General features: G+C 40.4%; 1 protein-coding gene across 1 annotated transcript; it reads right to left on the bottom strand.

The window, feature by feature from the left end:
• Positions 1–193: 193 nt before the first annotated feature.
• Positions 194–21,654, bottom strand: LOC120568804 (regulator of nonsense transcripts 1-like). Its single transcript, XM_039816510.1, has 24 exons — positions 21,299–21,654; positions 20,570–20,706; positions 18,511–18,600; positions 15,639–15,806; positions 15,341–15,521; positions 12,300–12,461; positions 11,854–11,938; positions 11,488–11,586; positions 10,732–10,840; positions 9,753–9,912; positions 9,447–9,565; positions 8,615–8,779; positions 8,079–8,193; positions 7,703–7,846; positions 7,349–7,562; positions 7,031–7,148; positions 6,578–6,734; positions 4,857–4,999; positions 4,444–4,618; positions 4,081–4,162; positions 3,678–3,839; positions 3,336–3,604; positions 2,917–3,036; positions 194–2,000 (listed from the first exon to the last, which is right to left on the bottom strand). The coding sequence occupies exons 1-23, from the start codon at positions 21,467–21,469 to the stop codon at positions 2,920–2,922; spliced, it is 3,342 nt and encodes a 1,113-aa protein (XP_039672444.1). The 5' UTR covers positions 21,470–21,654; the 3' UTR covers positions 194–2,000; positions 2,917–2,919.
• Between the last annotated feature and the right edge of the window lie 145 nt (positions 21,655–21,799).

Below are 21,799 nucleotides of genomic sequence, written 5' to 3'. Positions count from 1 at the left end.
CTCCTACTCCTGAGCAGTAAAACGTATCAGATTTGTTAGTTGTGGGATGGCAGGCAAGTGTAACTGTGAAGCCTTTTAGGGGCCGTCCACACGACAGGATGTTTTGAAAATGACATTTGCCATGTTTTCAAAACTATGCTGCAAAGTTATAAATAAACACAGACTAAACAGATGAATGCAGACCACAACAGTGTCAAATAAATGTTCATTTAAGTTAAGCAATTTTGTGTCTCATATGTTATTATTAAATTGTTGTATTTTATAAAAAAAATTTTTCGGTCAACCACTAAATCTAGCCGTTTTGCCCTTTACATGTTACACTACTTTTGACTTTTCTACAAGTTAAAGACTTTAGGACAACAAATGACAAAAACAACAATAAGGGGAAGACAACAAACACTACACTTGGGTCTTCGTGTCTTAATTTAAAAAAAAAAAAGTTATGCCAAATTTCACAGTGCACCGACAACATGTAACCTTTCGATTTGTTATCAATGGGTTCTCCGAAATGCTAAAATATCTTTCACCACAGTCAACATGGTGAAATCTTTGATCTGTTCAAGACATTTGCTCTAAGCTGGGGCCTCAGAAGCTTGCATCATCCTTTGTACGGAGTGGTCATGTTAGGCTATCCATAGGCATGAAAACTCAAGCTCATGATTTCATTTTATAGAAGTGATTTCTTACTTCACTTTAGTGTGATCATCATCAGGTGCTTTAATTGTACATAAATAATCTCATTGTTTTTTGTTTTTTTTTTACTTTTGGAGAAGGGTCTTTGGAAATAACTGCCCTCTTGATTTGGCTTATTTGATGCATTTAGCTATATATACACTCAAGACGATTCCCGTCTGCTAGCTTTAGTGGCATCAGGGTCAGCAGAAAAGAACGCCGCTTCATTCAGTTATAAGCTGGTTATGGTTTTCACTTTCACTCTTTTGCACTACTAAAAGATACATTTTCACACACAAAAACAAAATTGTCAGATCTCTGGAGCCCACCTCCTCAGATCTGGAGACAAAGATGTTTTTCTTTTAGGTTTCTATTTTTAACAGCTAATTCCACCACTTGTTCTTTGCAGACCACCTCTAGAAAGACCTGCCTTTGAAAGACGGGCCAACTACACTAGCTTACATCACTGAATACCTCAATGAAAACAGCATGTATTTAGAAAACTTTCCGACTCAAAGCTGAGAAAGAAAAGCGAGTGATCTGTGGCAAAGTAATCCACACGTTTCATTTGAACTCTTTGAGGCACAACACCACAAGCACTGTTGAGTTCACTTGGTTAGCCAAACAGTGTTGTCAAACTTTTCTCTCCTGGATGCTTAGATGTGATCAAATGCAGAGCCCCAAATCAAGCTTTGAGTTAAAAAAAAAAGTTGCCATATCAACTGCTTCAAGAGTTGTGTCCCCCTTTGTTTTTGTGTCTCTCTCTCTCTCTCTCTCTCTCTCTCTCTCTCTCTCTCTCTCCAAGTCACAGAAGATGTCCTGTTGAGTTAGCTTGGAGGACATTTGTGTGAGACACCTTTTCTCCATCTTTCTCAGCTTTTGGAGCAAGATTCCCAACCATTCCGCCTGGAGTTCCCCGAGGGTTCAGGGGCACACGAGGGACAAGATGACACAGTCCCCCCACCCCTTCCAGAATCGTTCGGACCTTCCACCCTCTTTGACCCGTCGAAGGTCTCGCCTCTCCGACTGCGCCCGCCTCGACAACGACTGCTATCTTCTTTCGCCATGTCCTCGCGTGTGAGCAGCAGCACCTTCTCTCCTCCACCAGGCTCGTCCCTTGCTCTCTTCCTGTCCAGCTCTACACCCATTGTTGCTCTCACTCTTGTGATTGGTTGGTTTCTCACGGTCTCTCTCCTGTTACTTTCACACAGTGGTGCTTCAGTTGTAGCAGTGGAAAACGGGTATCCATGTTTGTTCTTTTTTGTTATTACCCAGATTAAAATACCATTGAACTTTGCTTCACACAGGCCTTGCTCCTTCCCAGCAACCTGTCAGGCAAATACAAAATATATATATATATGCACACATTAATACACAATAATAAGTCTTTTCAACATATTAAAAGATTACGTTTTCAGTTAAAGGAATAATTCCATGTTTTAGAAGATGACTTACTGTCTTTGTAGTAAATATTAGGCTGGAGCCAATTAGTTTCGTTTATCACACAGTGTAATCTGGGGGAAACTGCTAGCCAGGTAACAAAATTCACATACCAGCTCACTAATTAACACGTTAAATCACATTTGTTTAATCTGGACTATTTCTTGGTCAGAAGCAGTGACTTCCTGAAGTATTATCCTCAACATGAAGCTGCCAAAAACCAAATGCAACTCCAGGAAGTCACCGGTCTCAGTTCAATAAATAGTTTGGCACACAACCCATTAATCACAAACATGTTTTTTATGTACATATTAGATATGACGTGTTAAATAGCTAGCTTTAAAGATGCTGGTATTTGGATTTTGTTTCCTTCGATTATTTTTTGGGGCATTTTTTAGGCCTTTATTTCCACAGGACAGATGAAGACATGAAAGGGGAGAGAGAGGGGGGAATTGCATGCAGCAAAGGGCCGCAGGTCAGAGTCGAACCCACGGCCGCTGCGTCAAGGTAAGTAAACCTCTATATATGTGCGCCTGCTCTACCAACTGCGCTAACCCGGTCACGGATTTTGTCTCCTCTGGACAGTCAGGCTAGCTAGCCTCTGTTACCAGTCTTTATGCTAAGCTAAACAGACCGATAAAGTACTTTATTTATCACAAAGAGAAATTGCCTAATCACATAGTGGTAGGAATGTTCCCACCTAGTTAACTTTTAGCAAGGAGGTGAATAATTTCCCAAAACATCAAAGTATTCCTTTAATGTCAATGAGTCATCTTAGTTTTAGTCAACAGTGGAATTACTTACAGTCTAGTACTGGGACAGTCCAGTCACACCGTGTTGGTAGGCCCGTTCCCCCTGGTAGGTGGAGTCCTGGGACAAAGCCACATCAATCTGGGACTTGAACTCATCTCCTAGGTAACTGTCCTATAACGGGTCAAACAAAAAGCGAAAGAGGCCAGTCGACAGTTACTCTTTCATTTCTTTTCAGGCAGAAAAAGAAATGTGGTTTTGGACAAGATGAAGTCTTTACTTGAAGCGGAAACCTGGACAAACACTTGGAATATATGTGCTAACAGCCCTGGCACTGGGTACTAACTGCTAGGAAATAGACTACAAAAAGCTTGCTTTATAAAGTGTACCGACTTAGCACCTTATAAAATATCTTAAATGCCAACTTTATAATTAGGATTTATTCACAATGGATGACAGTTGAGTGAACAAACCTGGGAGAGTTCAGGCTGGGAGAGCCCAGGCTGGCTCATTTGAGACGGCTGGCTCATGTTCATGTAGCCCTGCGTCAGAGGCCCCTGGGAGAAGGGCTGGGAGCCCAGGTCCTGGCTGGCCTGGCTGCCACTCATGTGGCCTCCGTGTCGGTCTGCTCCTCCGTGTCCGCCGCTGTGGTTCCCCAAGTTGCCGCGGTTTCTTTGACGCCCTCCTCGCATCCCGCCGCCTGCTCCGCTGCCTGCCTTGCCTTTCATACCCCCACCACGGCCTGGAGGGGAAATGTGTGTGTTATAGCAGCTTCAACTGAACAACACGTAGGCCTTTAGAAACTCTTTACTCACCCGCTGAGGGTCCATTGACCTGTCCCATGTACCCAGGTGGAGGTATGGGGGGCATCACAAGGTTGAAGGGGATGGGGATGTTCAGGGAAGTCATTGGATTGGAGCCTGTTCCGATCATACCAATCTGGTCATGGGTCTGGAAATACATATTGGACGAACGTCCTGTAGTGGAAAGAAGGTACAGGTTAATTTGACATTATATGGCGGTGTGCAGAGCTAGTCCTGTCACAGACATCCGTACACATGGCATTTGTTTTTGTATTTGAGATGCTTTAGTAAGCACATTCAACCTGTTTGCAATGAACTACCAAAGAAGATACGGTAGATGTCCTTAGTAATAGCGTGTTTTAGTAAGAAATTGTGTAACATTTGAAATATGAGTGTGTTGTTAAAAATGTCTCACCGTTGCTGCTGCGGTCATAAACAGATCCAGGAATGAGGGCCTCCCTGGCATCATACATGGCTGTGCTCATGAATCGACCACCCTACAAAATAAAAAGAACAAGCAACATTATTTTGAGTGTTTTGGGGGCATGCCTTATCTTTTTTTTTTTTTTTGCATGTACATTGATTTATTACCCTGTATTCTTTAAACTACTTGCCATAAGTGCATTAGCACATTTTGAATTGCATCCTAAATTCTTCATATGCCCTGCCAAAAAACAACATTCATATCCAGTTAAGAACACCTGATTTCAGCGTTCTATATGCCCTGTGTATGTAGCACACACACCCACACACCCCCCCACACCCACACAAAACTCACAGGGTTGATGGTGTTGACAAGCTTGCGGGGCTTGCTGAATTGCATGAGGCTCTCCCTTAGGTTGTTAAGGGGGCCTTCAACCAGGACCTTCTGCTCCTTGTAGTAATTCAACAGGTGGTTCCACAGAGGCTGCTTGGACAGGGCCTTGGGGTTTCCCACAATAATCACACCATACCTACGTGACATAAGCAGAAGATAACTTAAGGATTAAAAGTTATAATTAAGGGATGCGTAGTAATAACAGTGATGGCATCGACGTATCAAAATACTTAGGAGAACCTGAAATCAAGAATAAACCACAACATTCAATATGCAAACAAACTAAAGAGTGCAAAACCATTTATGACATTAGACACAGAGGGGCCCTCTGGGGCTTCTGCAAACTGGTGTTGCTTTACTTTGTGTATTTTTACCTGGCCCTAGTGAGTGCCACATTGAGACGTCTGGGATCATTGAGGAAGCCGATGCCCTGGTGCTCATTGGCCCTCACACAGGACAGGATGATGAAGTCCTTCTCTCTGCCTTGAAAGGCATCCACACTGGCTATTTCCACCTCCTACAGAAAGAAAAAAAGAGAAATCAGTGGGGGAAAAAAAAATGAATAATTTTTAGGATAATATATTTACTAATACTAATGCTTTCCTCGCAAACATGATATTGTTAAATGTAAATGGCTACAAACTATGTTTTGGAGCCATTTCAACCTCATCTTAGTTTGAACTTAACATTAGGGGAGGTTTTTTTTGGCCCAGATCCCGATTTGAGTCCTTTAATATTCTCTATCTATTGATACCAAGTCCAATCAGACACATCTATTTACACAGCAGCAGAATATATGCAATGCTGATTAAATATTTATCTGGCACACTGAAATAACACTACTAAATTTGGCACACTTTTTTTCAGAAGTGACCTGATCCAAATACTAAAGGTCCTCCTTTAAAACTATTCAGTTGATAACATTAAATTATTGATATGATATGAAAGAACGTTTAACTGGGAGAAAGCGACTCCTGAAATTGGCGTGATGCTATAGTCTCGAGAGAAGATGTATCACTTTGTTGGAGTTGTTGGACCTACAGAAACACTCCAGTTGTATTACAGAGTGAAGGTTCTTCCCTGACAACAAATATTTGGCAGAGTACAATCACTGTCTTGCAGAGAGCACACAAACCCAACAAACAACTGTCATTTTGGCCTGTCATGTAGTTACTTACAGAATTAACGTTAATTAGCAAACGCTGATGACCAGCCGCTGGCGACTTTTCATTTTAACCACTGAAAGTGACGGCCAGCACCGGCTAAGAATGAGAAGCTGAAATTGAATTAAAATTGAATTGCAATTTCTTATTGACAATATAAAAAATATATATGACATACAGTACAGTGCTAAGCATAAGTGAATACACCCATGCTAAAGCTGACTAAAAAGAGGAATACAAAAAATCATCTTTTGGAAATAAAAATGAGGAAAGATTTAAGGACACCAATTTTCTTTGTGAATGAATAATGTATCGTAAATAAATAAATGTTCTTCCTTAAAATACAGGGTGCATTAGTAAGTACACTCTTATGTTAAATTCCTATAGAGGCAGACGCATCTTTATTTTTAAAGGCCAGTTATTTCATGGATCCAGGATACTATGCATCCTGATAAAGTTCCCTTGGCATTGGAATTAAAATAGCCCCATACCTAGAGATTGGCATGCTTTTATTTCAGTTAGCCTAATAGCTGGTTTGATTTACATTGAGAGATGATCTTATGGAAAGTACCCCATGCCAATATCTAGGTATTGTGAAGGGTATGTGATGATGTGGGCCTATTTTAATTCCAAAGGCCAAGGGAACTTTATTAGGATGCATAGTATCCTGGATGGGTGTATTCACTTATGCTTAGCACTGTATATAAATAAATAATATAGGCACAACCTCACCAGGAGGCATCATAGCTTTGTACAATATTTGTCAAAAGGATAAAACACAATAACGCCCAAGAGCCTATTTCCATTGTGGTCCTTTGGGACCTGAATGTTTGGTACGCTGCTCTTTGCTAATGGGAAACAGAGTCTTGGAGAGTTTCTGATTAAGTGCACAATACAAAATTTAAAGTGCAAATATATATTTTTAACTATACCTGGTAGAGTTTGGTATGGAGGGAGCCACTGAACTGCATGTACTGGACCAGGTAGGACCTCTGTCCCTCGTAGGGCGTAATGATTCCAATCTGATCGGGTTTTGCTCCAGCCTTCAGCAACCTTGTGGTTATTTTCTCCACATTGGCTGCCTCAGTCCTGCATAGACAGGAAGGGTGACAACATGACAAGAACATTTTTATATAAATTGACATGGCACAGGAACTACCTGTGCCTGACTGAAACAGGCAGAATCAGAAAGTGATGTAATGTGCCACCAGTGGTCACACGTGTATTAGCCAAGGGTTGACGTGACTCAGGAATAAATGTTGAGTTAGAACAGAACTGCCAAATGTTAAGAAAACATTTGCTATTTTCAAATATACTGCTTAAGATAACAGTGAATGATAGAAAAATGAAAATCAGGTCAACATAATGATCAAGAAAGTTGAAACCTGTTGAGATAGGAGGTTCCAGAGCTGGCAATTTCCTCTTGGCCTTGGGTGACATAAAAGAACATGGGCTTGTCGGGCTGTGGCCACTGGAAGTCAAAGCCTTTCTTCACACGGTCCGCTGTGGAAAAGACAAACCGATAAGACTCAGGACAAGTGTAGCTGACTAAAGTACACCAACTAAAGTGGAATAATGTAAGAAAGCAGCGTCATGTTATTTAGGAGCATTTAGCTGCGCGCTGAAGCCTGGGAGGATATTTAGAAGGCAGTTTAAGTGGCTATATAGGGAAAGTAAAATAAATTATAACTTTTTCATCTTACCGGCAGTGACTCCATTCTGCAGAGAGCCCTCATAGAAGATGTTGGAGGGGAAGGCGCTGAGGGCCGGGTGCATGCGATACTGAACCTGCAGGCGAATTGGCCGGATCCCCAAAACGACAAGACGCTCAAACAGAGACTGTGACAAACCTGCTTTAGCTGCCTTCTTACACATCACCACAGGGCCTAGCTGGCAGTGGTCACCCACCAGAATCAACTACGGAACAAAAGACATCAAGACAAAATAAATTACTGTGGACACCCTAGACCCCACAACTGGGGAACAACAACAGTTTAAGCAGTTATGGCTGTAAGCCAAACACTATCCAGATACACTTTCACTCATGAAGCGCCCACCTGTTTGGCCCCCAGGACGACAGGCACCATGCACTCTGGTTCGGTGGCCTGGGTGCTCTCATCAATCAGGATTGAGCGGAACTGCATCTTGGCCAGACGAGGATCCCCCGCCCCAACACAGGTAGAGCAGATCACATCGGCATTCTGGGAAAAAAAACACAAAGGAATGAAGTAGACAAGTTTATGAACAGTGAAATATTACTTGACGCAAAACACTGCAACCGCTTTTACTTTTGAATTCATTTTTACAAACTACCCTGAACAGATTAGCATAAAAACCATTAGGCACTTGAAAAATATCAGTTAAATCTAAGTTGGTGTACAATCACAAAACAAATATGTAGCACTTTGAGTTCAGTAAGACCAGGGTTTATACCATAAGCAGCTCCCTCTCAGCGGTGCGTCTCAGAGCTCTGTAGCGCTTCTCGTCTGAGGAAGACAGCTCTCCAGTCTCGTCCTTCAGCTGCTGGAGCTTCTGAAGTTCTGGCATACTGCAGGTGTCACATCATTTCAATACAGTGGTATTGACAGTGGTCAATGGTGGGCTTTTGAGCAGAGACTTACAGTACATCTATAACAGACTGTATAACTGAGGGGTCTGGAGTTATTTCTGGCCAATAATAATCATATTTGTAAATCCTGGACTTCCAGATGCTGCTACACAATATAAGCCCAAACACACACCAACGTTGCTCTAACAGGACTTGTTAGAAATGCTGCTGCGTAGCAACATTCTCCTATTTAAGTTATTAACTATAATTGGGACAATTACCTTCTTGTTTTTCAAAGACACATCATTCTAGACTGATTGTGTGTATACAAGTATAAGCATGTCTGCTATTATACTAGTACCCACACGCACACAAAAATGCCTTACAAAATTATTATTAATCATAGCCATTTATGCGTTACCTGTCCATGTTACGGGTCTGGTTGTGCAGAGCCAGGAAGGACACAGGCGAGTCGATAGCCTCCCTGCTCTTGGCACACAGCCTCACCACCTTGAGGCCTGTCTGGTGGATCTTCTCTGTCAGCTGGTCGACGGCAATGTTACTGGGAGCACACACCAGCACCGGCCTGGAGGGACAAAAGGGTACAAGACCGCCTTAAGGACCAAAACACATAGCCAAGCCGTGTTTTAAGAACATTATGGGCAAAGCAAGATATCTTTAAATTTATTAGAACTAATAAAATACCAATCAATTAAAAACTTTGAATGGACTATCCTAAAAGACAGATGTTCAGTTAAATGTAGAGTAAAGTTAATAGTTCAAAGCAAATACAGTTTTCCATAGCTTTGTGGAAGACTTTAGGTGTCCTTCCTCAAGAAAATGGGATCTTTTTCAAATAAAAAAAAAAAGCAATTTCCTTATACATTTTATGTCTCTTTTTGGGGTTTTGTGTCCCTTTTTGTAATTTTTGTTTTCTTTGGAGTTGTTTTGGGTCTCTGTGGTCATTTGGCTCTTTGTAGTAGGTTTGTGTCCCTTTGTGGTACTTTTTCACATCATTTTGGACCTTTTGGACCGTTCTGTGTCTAAAACGTTGGAAAAGCTAGAACACTCAAGAAGCTTAAAGACAAAACTTGCTAGAGAAATCCAACTACAATCACTAGATCTGAGAAAAGTCTTTTAGTTACATTAATTTGGCTTAGGTGGCACACAAAACTTCTCTGGTGCTGGACCTAAACCTTATAATGGCAGGGAAAACCTGACAAAGTAATACATGACTTTTGTACGTGTCTTACCCGTTGCCCTGTCTGGCCAGGTGGTAGACGATGGTGGCAGAGGTTACCGTCTTCCCTGTGCCAGGAGGACCCTGGATCAGACTGAGAGGACGCTGCAGCACTGTCTTCACAGCATACACCTGCATTACAACAAACCATATTCATGTGAGCCCTGGGGGCACAGGACCCCAAATGCTTCATACAGTCACTATGTGTGACTATGTGATATGAAAGAGTTCTACCGCTCTTGGACTTGTGCCGAGATACCACTAGGGTTAATTGTGAAATGTTTTTTTGGATATGAGTGAACTTTCAAACTGTGTATACCTGTGAGTGGTTAAGATCAGGCAGGCCTTGAGCGGTGAAGCGTTTGGGCAGCTGGCACTTGATGACCACATCCTCTACTTCATGTCCCAGCAGTTTGTGGTAGATGTAACCCGACACTGAAGTCTCATCCACGGCAAACGTCTTCAGGGAACTCTGCATCCTGGATAATGGAGACAGGAATATCGAGATAAAGTTAGTAAATCAAAAAAAAAACATTTGCCAAAATCAAATGCCCCAAATGATTCCACTGATGAGGAGCTTCACTGACAACATTAATGTATTAATTTTAGGGCTGTCAAACGATTAATAGTTTCTTAATCGCGATTAATTGCTGAATTTCAATAGTTAATCGTGATTAATCATGTTTTTTCACATGATTAAAATTCAATTATTTTGCATTTCATAACAGTTTTTAGGTCTGTATTATCAATGTAGGGAATGGGATATGGGAATCAAATGAATGCAAAGAAATATTTTTTCGATTTGGTTTCATCCTCTGTGGCGTCTTGCACTCTCCAAAATAGTGCTTTGCCTGAGTCCACTAGCATTAACCTCATTAGCTGTACTAGCCGCATGTTTAGCTCGTAGATCGCATGTGTCAAACTCAAAGCCTGTGGGCCAAATCCGACCCATCGCAGACTTTGATGCGGCCCGCATCTCAATTTAGGATCCCAATAAATGTTGGCCCATCTAGTTTTTGTCGCTTTTTCAACGTTTTGCCACTTTAAAAAAAAAGTTTGTGTCACTTCTGCCCAAGTTTTTTTCCCCGACACGTTTGACACATCTTTTCTGGTTCTTTAAAACCAGGAAAAGACAACACTTGTGTCATATCAGGATATTAAAATATCCAAAATGTAAGACGATATCCAGCCTCATATATCGATATCAATATAGTATCGATATATTGCCCAGCCCTAACATAAAGTTGGGTTTCAGGCCTTGCACACACATACCACAAGACAACTTTTCCTGTGAATACCTGTCAAAGGAAGTGGACTTCCACACAAAGTCGACTTGAAAGTTGTGGGGGATCTCCACTGGAGCCCCGGCACTGCTCCTTAGCTCTATGGCAATCTCATCTCCATAGTCTGGTACAGGAAGTCAAGGAAGCCGTAGAACCTTTGAACATATACTGCAGCTATCATCATATTTGAGCTAACTGCTAGGACAGTATGCCCAATGTGCTTTATTTAATCATGATTTGATTTACTGATTTGATTTACAGTATTTGCAGGGGGGAGAGCTAGGAATTGGGCAAAACTGTTCAACATACTGTAGATGCAACATGGATTGTTACAGTTGTTGAACAACATATGTAGTATGTATGGTGGAGTTATTGATACTTTTCAGAGTAACATTTAGAACTGTTGGGTATATACACCAACAACTGTTATGATATTCAGCCTCAGGTCTTATTGCTGGAGTACTGTACCTATTAACTTGGTAAGCTGTGTAAGCAAAATCTAAATATACGTATACTTTGCTTTCAAAAACCACTGAACACTGTAGAGAAAGACAAGTTTGCAGGCGTTGCAGGCGTAGTTTCCTACAGCTGCCACTAGATGTTACTAAAGACTCATTTTACTGATAGCACGTTTAATTGAAGTCCAACTAAATGAAGAGGCCTCCCTGTCTGTGACACACATTGGCAAAAGTGTGTGAATTTCAGATAATGTGGGTAAAATCTGGTTTCTGGTTAAGTACAGTATGTCTATTGTAACAGTCATAAGGATACTATCAGGGACTTTGATGACATGTCCAATGCCTTTCCATGGAGGGGCCAGGTCTCCTTTGTACCTCAGGCAAATTTCATCTCCCTGCATCAGTCGCATATCTACAGGACAGCAGAAGAGATGACAACTCAGTTAGGCACACACCACTGCATAGAGGATAGGAAATATTAAATAAATACAAAAATATTATAGACCATTGTTAGTGAAAGCCACACCTATTTAAATATTTAAATGACATTGGTATGACAAAGGGTGTTTGTCACTTATTTTAGAGGGTTGTCAGAATAACTTAAAATATCACTCATAGACAAGCATGATGATGATGATGATGATGATAACAATGAAAAACTTGAAGCAAAACTCCATACCAGAGTCTGTCTTGGGAAGAGTGAAATAAGCAATCCTCTTTTTATTCAGGCCCAAGTCCCATCTGACAGTAATGTTGTCTTGTGTCTGTAGGAAGCAATATAAAAATATGTTTCTTATACTTAAATGGCAGCAGAAACAACTTTAAGTCAAAATTATGACGACAAAAGGGTAAGGGTTTTTGGGTGAAAATCCCCAGTGGAAAAAGTTGCACATCGACTTAAACACAGTAATTCACCATGCCTCTAGGTAGTACTACAAAAACTATAAATGATTGTTAGCATCATATCGTTCAACTCCAGCAAGAGAGAATACACTAAATCAGTTTTTTGTTTAATTGATCATTTGTTAGAATGTAAATTAATCAGACTATTTTGACAATCTTGTCTGTTACAACATACATAGGATACATTTTTTTCATTTATAATTTATTAAAAACTGTTTTTACCTGAGACTCTTTGAGTTTCTTATCGTAGTCAGCCTCCAGCTTGACGAGAGGACCAAAGATGTTCTGGTACTGGTAGGCATCCTCATAGCGGAGCAGCACATGCTGGGGCTCCTCATCCACACCAGGCTTCTCCAGGTCCTCCAGGGTCGCAGTGGGATTTTCCTGCCAGAAGGAAACAAACACACACACGATCAAACAGGGTGAGAGAAATTGTTAATATAGATAGAAGTTGAGTTTAGTGTTTTCTATTAAAATGCTCAAATCTCCTGAATCCCAACTCGGAGAGATTCAGACAATAGGCCCTTTTCACAGTAGGGCTGTGCAATTAATTGAATTTCGGCTCCCAACGATCACCAAAATAGTACAATCGAGAAAAAAAATATTATTTTGCTATGTTCTGTTTTGCAAGAACACTCTTATAAGACTTAACACTTAAACACTTAATAAGAACACTCTTATTTTGTCTTGTGTTCTGAAGGACACGTGAACGCGCACATCCCCCCCCCCCCTCCCGAAGCCATAAACTCTCTCAGACTCAGTCAAGTCAGAGGCAAGTTGTGAGGCAAGTTGTGTGCATATTATCCGCTGGAATTTAAAAACTCAGCATGAGTAAAGATGGCAGAAGGAGGGCAGCCGCAGCAGCGTTTGGTGAGCAAAAAAGGCAAAACCAACTCCGTTGTCTGGGAACAGTTAACGTTAGCTAACCCTGCGGACCCTCTGCCTCCCCGCTGTAGTAGGCGTTGTATTCCCCCTGACACGCTGTATTCACTTTAAAACTTTTTCCAGCTTAGTGGGGGTGCATACCGCTCAAAACCAACACGAAAAAAACATAGTAATGTACCCTCAGCATTTTGTTTTGTTGTTAAACTGTATGTATTCACGTAACGTTATTCTAAGGTACCGTCTATGAGCTGAATTTTTCCTTAGGTTAGCTAGCAAATAAGCCCACTGACGGCGGCATTATGGTTCATATTTTGGCACAATGTTTAGTAATGACAGCAGTAGTGGTCGTAGTGAGTGAAAATGTTATGTGAGATGCATGACGTTATGTATCTGGAATTGTTTATTAGCTGTGTAACGTTATGTGTGATATCTGTAAAGCTGAACCGACTCACAGTAGTAAAACAGATTTTATTCCGATCCAAAGACTCTTTCTGTGAGATAAAGGACACTAACATTATACCCTGGACACTATCCATTACATCCAAAGGTTAATGAGTAATCGTGTTAAATAATCGTGATTTCAATATTGACCAAAATAATCGTGATTATAATTTTTTCCATAATCGAGCAGCCCTATTTCACAACAGACATTTTGACATGCCACAGTAGCAAAAAAGCACAGGTGTAAATAATAATGAATGGCGGCTTAATTCCATTTAGCTGTTTCAGGTTCAGGGTCCTGGTATTGTGCATACAGGCTGTCACAGGCTACTGGGGCATTTTTAAGAACGGAGCCATCGTTAATGTTATTAGTAACACCTGTGCTTTTACTACTATGACAAATTAAACATGTCTGCTGTAAAAAAGGCCAAAGAGTACATAGAAAAGAAATATACAAAAACTGTTCGATATGTGTGACTGTATACAACAGGAACTATCAAAAAAATAGAAACACAGGCAAGAAAGGGGAAGTGAAACTGTGGAACAGAAAATAATAGCACAGCAAACAAGCAGCAAAGTTATTTGCATCACACCCAACTGACTATATCTGGCTAACTGTATAGATAAGCCCAACAGGTGCTAAAATTAAAGTTATGCGAGTTTAGAATATTTACATTAGATACGTCCCGCCACTATCCTCGGGCCGGGCCGAGCCCTTCATCAGGCATTTGTGTTTTATTAAGCATTACTTTATTAGCCTAAATGGGTGGGGAGAAAGCTATGCCTCTCCAGCTTCTCCCGTAGCTCTGGGTAGACCCTGACTTGAGTGTAGGGTTGCAAATTTCTGGGAATTTTCAAAGTTGGAAACTTTCCATGGGAATTAAAGGGAATAAACTGGATATTTTTTATATTGCTTGTTATAATACTGTTAGTGTATAACAGGGAACTTAAATGTAGTTGGAAAAAAAACATCTTGCAACATAATCTTGGTTAAAACAACCTGATTTAATGCAACTTCAGTTGAATTTCCTCCCTATATTTGTCAATTTATTTTTTTAAATACAGGAGGTTTTTTTTGGGTGGGGGGGTAATACATAAACCATTGCTATTATTAACCTATGTGTGTTTGTATAGCCCACTAACCATAGTAAATCAAAATTGGAATGTTTCCAAAATTCCCGAGCTAAACTTTCCATGGAAAGCAATATAAAAATATCTAGTTTATTCCCATTAATTCCCATAGAATTCCTGTTAATTCCCGTTAATTCCCATTAATTCCTATGAGAGTTTCCAAATTGGAATGTTTCCAAAATTCCCCAGCTTAACTTTTCCATGGAAAGTTTCTGGAAATTTACCGGAAAATGTCCGCCCCTTTGCATCCCTACTTGAGTGTGAGGTAAACCGTGCTAAATCGTGTCTCCTCCATCTGTAGCACTGTCTTCGATAATTGTGCAACCAGACCAGATTGTTTCAGATATCTCATGGAGTCCTTTAGCAGCAGATATAGTCTCTCCTATATCCAGCGTGTTGTTAGCCAATGCGTTGGCATACAGACCGTGCCGAAGGACAGTAATCTATTAATTAGGTGATCGAGACAAGAAAGTCTCCTATATGGTTCCAGGGCTTTGATTATGTTGCTGCCTTGATCCGTTACCCACAGGTAAAAGGAATTGTAGTTGAGAACGTCAGTTATATCTGCCCACGTATTAAAAAATTGTCAATTTAAAAAAAAATATATATATATATATATATATATATATATATATATATATATATCGGGCTCGGGCTCATAATTACAGTTAATGTGTCGGGCCACGCCGGGCTCGGACACAACGTGCACAGGATCAGGTAGGGTCAGTCTTGATTTTTTTGGGTCCGATCTAAGCTTTAATTTACAAAGTACAATGGCAGGCGTGTGCCTAGTTGCAGTGACGTACCTTCCAGAGTTCCTCCAGCTTGTTGATCTGCTGGGCGGTGATCTGACGAGCCCTGAGCTGCTCCTGCTCTGAAGGGATTTTCACCAGCCAGGACAGGAAGCAGCGGTCCTGGATGAGGGGCTGCCACTGGGAGCTGTCCCAGTTGATGTCCTTCAGGCTGCTCTGGCTGGCACATGGCTGCCTGTGTTACAACCAAAACACAAATGTCAAACAATACCTGTGAAATTTCTTTTTTTTATTGCCCCCCATCAGCAGGAAGGTACAGCTGCATGCTCAGCTCCATAAAAAGCCTCCCTACCTGCATAGTAACACCACTACCGAGTCAGCTTTGGCAGGGATGAAGCCCAGAAGGAAGACATTGCGACAGCCACAGTTGTAGCACTCCAGTACCGTTTCCCCCAGAGGGCCATCTTTATGCAGGGTCACCTCCTTGGACTTTGCTCTCACCAGGTGGTTTACAATGTGGCTAAAAGAGAAGAGAATGACAATTAATGCACCAGAAGGAGGAAATGCAAAAGACTAAAACCCTCGGTGGGAGGGTGTATTGTACACTACTGACACGTCCTTACACGTAGGTCTTGACAATGTTTATTTTATTCAGACTCAAATAAAACATGACTGAGGAATAGGGATGGGCGATATATAGACGATATGCAATATAAACGATACAAAATTGGCCTGTGTGTGTGTGTGTGTGTGTGTGTGTGTGTGTGTGTGTGTGTGTGTGTGTGTGTGTGTGTGTGTGTGTGTGTGTGTGTGTGTGTGTGTGTGTGTGTGTGTGTGTGTGTGTGTGCACGCGCTCTCAAATGCATTACATTAGGCTGCAGGTAAGAAACTTTGTTTGAAATATGTTTTTATTTAAAGTATGTGTGCATCTTTGCCTAATACTGAAAGTATTTCCAGTACAGTGTCTGTTCCTTAAAAGGAACACGCCGACTTATTGGGAATTTAACTTATTCACCGTAACCCCCAGAGTAAGACAAGTCGATACATACCCTTCTCATCTCTGTGCGTGCTGTAACGCTGTCTGACGGCTCCAGCATTAGCTTAGCCTAGCGCAGATCCTGCAGGTAACTGGTTCCAACTCGCCGCCTACTGTCACCGAACAAAAGTGAACAGAAGCTCCAACATGTTCCTATTTACATGTTGTGATTTGTAGAGTCCCATTGTGTACAAAAAAACAACGTGTCATGAGACACAGCCATCTTCTAACCGTAAACAAACCGGGAACTATATTCTCAGACAGGTTTGCTGCGAGCATATCATCTCCGCCCAAGTACTATATTCTTCCGCCTGAGAATATAGTTCCCGGTTGTTTTACGGTTAGAAGATGGGTATTTTATACGCACTTGTTAAATCACAACATGTAATAGGCACACGTAATTAACGTTGTTCACGCTTTGTCACTTGTCGAGGCAGTAGGATTACTGGAACCATTCACCTGCATGTTCTGTGATGGGCTGATGCCGCTGGAGCCGTCAGACAGCTTTACAGCACGCAAGGAGATGAGAAGGGTATGTATCGACTTGTCTAACTCTGGGGGTTACGGTGAATAAGCTAAATTCCCAATAAGTTGGCGTGTTCCTTTAACTAAACAGACACCAGTTTTTCCTGTTCTCTGCATCTTGGATGGCATTTAAGAACCAAGGACTTAAACTTAAGTGTAGTGCCTTTTAGAATGGTTTGCACTAAAGAGAAGACACCCAATACTTTAAGCTTTTTCTTTGTCAAAGTCTCTGCAACTAGTGTACTTGAATTTTATTCATCTGCAACATTATGTTGTATAATTACAGTTTTGAACAATAAATGTTCTCAAAACTACATACTATGTTTCTTTCTCTTTTAAAAAAACCTGGTCTGAAATGGTTCTATTATAATTTATATATCGCAATATATATCGTTATCGCAAGAGGCTGCAATGTATATCGCAATATGGATTTTAGGCCATATCGCCCATCCCTACTGAGGAAGAATACAGCAAAAATATCTCTAAGATGCACTTAGGATAAATTATCATGATACAATTATGATTCCAAAAAACATAAGATGCAGTCAGCTGCTACACTGAAACAGCATAATGCAATTTTTGACAGCGTTTTCGTATTTTGCCAATTAAAGCTTAAGGGCCCTATTTTAATGATCTAATCGCATGGCGCAGGTGCGTTTAGGGTGTGTCCAAATCCACTTTTGCTAGTTTGACGGTGGAAAAAAGGGTCTGTGCGCCGGGCGCATGGTTCAAAAGGGTTGTACTTAGTGTCTTCATTAATTCATAGGTGTGTTTTGAGCGTAACATGCAATAAACCAATCAGAGTATCATCTCCCATTCCCTTTAAAAGCCAAGCGCGTTTGGACCTTGGCGCATTTCTATTATGATGGCGGATTTCCGCATGTTTGTGTGCTGCTGTGCGTCCCTGTGTGTGTAACAAGCATAGTGTGCGTAACCCTAGGCGCATTTGACTAATTTGCTGTTAAAATAACAATGAAATGCTGCGTTATTGACTTTAGACCAGGTTTTTGTTGGTCAATGGTGCAATCACTTTCCCCTGCCTCAAGATAGCAATACGCCAAGAATTCACCTGAACACACCTCCCTGTAAGACCAGTACGCCCATGGGTGCACAGATGGGCGCAGGTGCATTTGCTGTTTAAACGAGCCCCTAGTGCATAGTTTCTGCCACCCCCATGAGGAATTGTAAGTAATGACAACACTCTCAGCGTGTCCACATGATACAAGCCTACGTGATCGTGCATGCGCCCCACCTCTCACAGTTGCTAGTAGCCACCATGGTAGCCACGGAGGACATGGAGGAATAAAAAAATACAATAATGATTCAAAGGGGAATCTAGTAAAGAAACTATTTTAGGATTTACAAATACTTATTTGCTTGGATAACTTCCTTGAATAATGTAATATTAGCCGAAGTGGCCCTTCAAAGTCAGTAAACTCAAAAATCCTTTTAAATTATGTTTTTACCTCCATACCCAAAAACTAACTGTCCATTTACGACCGAGGCTTTTGAACACAACAAAAAATTCATCGTTACAGTTGCTGTGTACTCTACACCTGCTATGGTGATATTGTACCTGTAAAATGACCCTCTCCGAGTTCATTTAGCTAAGTACACCAACTGGGAGGCTCAATAAAAAGCTGATAAGATCACTGTATCTTACCTGCCGGATGTGTTTCCACGGCCATTACAAAACCACTTCTTGCTGGTGTTGCAGTAGACCACACAGGCGGGATCATGAATGCCACAGTAACTAAAATAAAAGGAAGTCACAATTAAAAAAGAAACAAAACATTACTGTTAAGAGCATGGACCAGTTTCAAATCTAGTATGTCTGTCAGAGAACAAAAGAAGAAAATAACCACATAACTTGTGATACATTTTCCTTTTTCGGGTAGCTGATAGGATAGACTGTGAAAATATTGCATATTTATTAAACATGTAAATTAAAGCCCGAGCAATAAATCAGCCGGGACAATATATCAATATTATTAGCTCATTGCAGATATATCTGTATCACCAATAAATGAGAAGAAAATGAAGTACAGAAATGCCAAAGATACAGTATGTGTTGATTTAGTGTCACCATTCTATAATTTGTGTTTAATGTGGTTTTAATTTATTTATTTATTTGTCCTGCTCAGTACATTTATTTGTCGCAATTGTAAAAAAAAAAAAATATTATAATCTAAGGGAACATTATCAAAAATGTTTTTTATGTTATGGGTTTTGTAAAGAACATTAATATATGCCAATAAATCATTCAAATCAGATTTTTTTTTAACTCTCATACATATACATACATATACATATATATATATATATATATATATATATATATATATATATATATATATATATGTGTATATGTGTGTGTTATATATATATATATATATACACACACACACACATATATATATATATACACACATACATACACACACACATACATACATATATATATATATATGAGATATGTGTGTGATGAATATGTATGTATGTATGTATGTATGTAATAATGTATGTATGTATGTATATATATATATATATATATATATATATATATATATATATATATATATATACATATACATACATACATACATACACACACACACACACACACACACACACACACACATACATACATACATACATATACATACATACATACACACACATCTCAATATTGGGATCAGCCTTAAAAAAAAATAATAATCGGTCGGTCGGGCTATAATGTTGTGAGTGTTTTGAAAAACTCCTTGTTTCGTTCCTTGAGGAAAATATGTACCCATGTTATATGCAGATTTTAATTAATATGCCACTTGATCAACTAAATACAAAATTGTGAGTTATGCCACAGCCTGCTAAACAGTAATGGATCTAGCTGCATGGGTATCAAAGTTTATATAAAAATATTGGAAAGAAGAGGGTAAAAAAAAGAGAAAAAAGGAGGCCCTCATTCTCTATCCAACAAACTCTGTTTTCATTGCCAGACTTCAGTAAAAAGTATTTAACACATTTGAATTTGCAACTAATCTGCTGGTGAAAGATATGGTGATACATCAGTTTTTATAGAAACAAACTGACAAACAATCAATCCAGCTAGGCTACTGAGAATGTCTGTGATGTCAGACATTCTCAACAGGACTGTTTTGGCACAACTTTCGGCTGACAGGCAACTTGGTAAAGAGCATAGGGGCTGCGAGAACGAGAAGAGCAGCAGATACGTAGCATGACGTAACAATAATAGTGAATAACAATTGTTGACATTAGACGCAAGATGTTCTGATAATGTGTCTTATGTGCCATCTGTAGAGAGTGTGAGGGAGTAAGTGTCTGTAGAGAAGTGGGCAAGATGGACAGAAACCAGCTGAGATTTGGTATGTTCGGTCAGCGGCTGAGAATAAGGGAAAGGTATCTGCTTTGATTTTGCTCAGATTGAGCCACTTTATATGTCATATTATATTTTTGCCAATTCATTTTTTAGGTTTACTTTTGCACCACTTATACTGAAAATTTAGATATATATTTCAGACATTACGGTCAAAAACAAATGCCCACAATCCACTGAGACTCAATTAAGTATTAAGGAAGGGGGCTGAACTGCAAGCACACACTACATGCAATAAAAATACACAGAAAATGAAATAAAATGATAACAAGTGATTATTTTCCCTCTGATGACTTGTGGCACCAGTCACATTAGTGTGGTCCCTTACCTGCATGCATGTACAGGGAGATCCTTGGTGTAGTAGGTGTCCTCCTCATCCTCCTCAAAGTTCAACTCTGCCAGCAGCTGACTGGCTTTTACCACAGAGTCCTCTCCATTCTGTAGCATGCCGTCAGGGCCATTAACCTGCGGATAAAGATGTATAGAATCTTAACTATGAACTGGAACTTAATGTCAACATTATGTGGGGAATTAAAAATGAAGGATCACAGATCGACAATAGATAGTGCAGAAACTGGACAGCCAAAGAGATACATGATAAAGCCTCATATAGCTAGTCATATATTTTACTTCCACAATCTTTCTTGCTTGCTGTCTGTCACATCAACGGTTTGTTGACAGCAATACTACACTGGCTGTCTCCAACTAATTGTATCTCTGTGATTGTTGTTGTCAGTGGATAACTATCTAATACGTATACGAATTATTAAGTATAAATATGGACATTTGAAGCTGATTTGCCACACTAGCAAATCCATGTCACCTTTGGTTTGTATGGCAATGAAGTCTTGCATTGATATGCTAGCTGTGTCAGCATGCTAACTGTCCAAGCTAGCTAGGTAGCTAGCATAATTAGCGCGATAAAAGCATGGTAACAGATGGAAGGCGTCACCATGCTAACCGGAGGTAGCCAGCGATGTTGTTAGCTAATTCACATTTTGTCAATAGAGGAGAATACATATTTTGACACCGAGCCGCAACGAATAACCAAACGCACCTGGTTATCCAGCTGACTCTGGGTTTGGCCTTGAGTCTGGGTCTGGCTCGGCAGGGTAAAATCGGTGAAGTCGTACTCGGAGCCCTGGGTGTCCGCTCCCAGTAGCTCGGCTTCCTCGGTGTCGAGGAACGTTAGAGTCTGCGAGCTCGGCCCGTACGCCTCGACACTCATGTTGTTGCCTTCTTATTAACGGTATTTACCCGCCCCGACGAAAAATCCACAAACTGTTGCTATTCCAGAAGAAACTAAATAACTGAGACACAGCACAGATGAAAAAATTACAAACACTGGTGGTGAGAGACAGCCTCGACTACGGCTGCATTCCGTTTGTCTTCTCCCCCGCAAGTTACGTTTCCTCTCCTCTCCTCTCGGTCACCTGCAGGTAGCGAGGAAAGGATAGGAGACAAGGAGACATACGTGAACAGAATGTAAAGTGGGACAATTTATTAAGGTCATAAAAGTCAGCTCTGTCATTTCATGTGTCTTAACATTAAGAAAGAA

This window comes from Perca fluviatilis, chromosome 11 (genome assembly GCF_010015445.1).
Source record: "Perca fluviatilis chromosome 11, GENO_Pfluv_1.0, whole genome shotgun sequence".
Classification (NCBI taxonomy): Eukaryota; Metazoa; Chordata; class Actinopteri; order Perciformes; family Percidae; genus Perca; species Perca fluviatilis.
Note: the sequence above shows the minus strand (reverse complement) of the source record. Positions and strands in the feature narration are given on the sequence as shown.

What these genes read in the sequence shown, in the direction of transcription:
- LOC120568804 (XM_039816510.1), bottom strand. Translation starts at nt 21,469, where the DNA reads ATGAGTGTCGAGGCGTACGGGCCGAGCTCGCAGACTCTAACGTTCCTC. An exon ending in CAGACCCGTAACATGGACAG is followed by an intron (nt 8,194 to 8,614) that starts GTAACGCATAAA and finishes TGACACCTGCAG; the next exon opens with TATGCCAGAACTTCAGAAGC. An exon ending in CCCAGCCTGAACTCTCCCAG is followed by an intron (nt 3,037 to 3,335) that starts GTTTGTTCACTC and finishes GACCCGTTATAG; the next exon opens with GACAGTTACCTAGGAGATGA.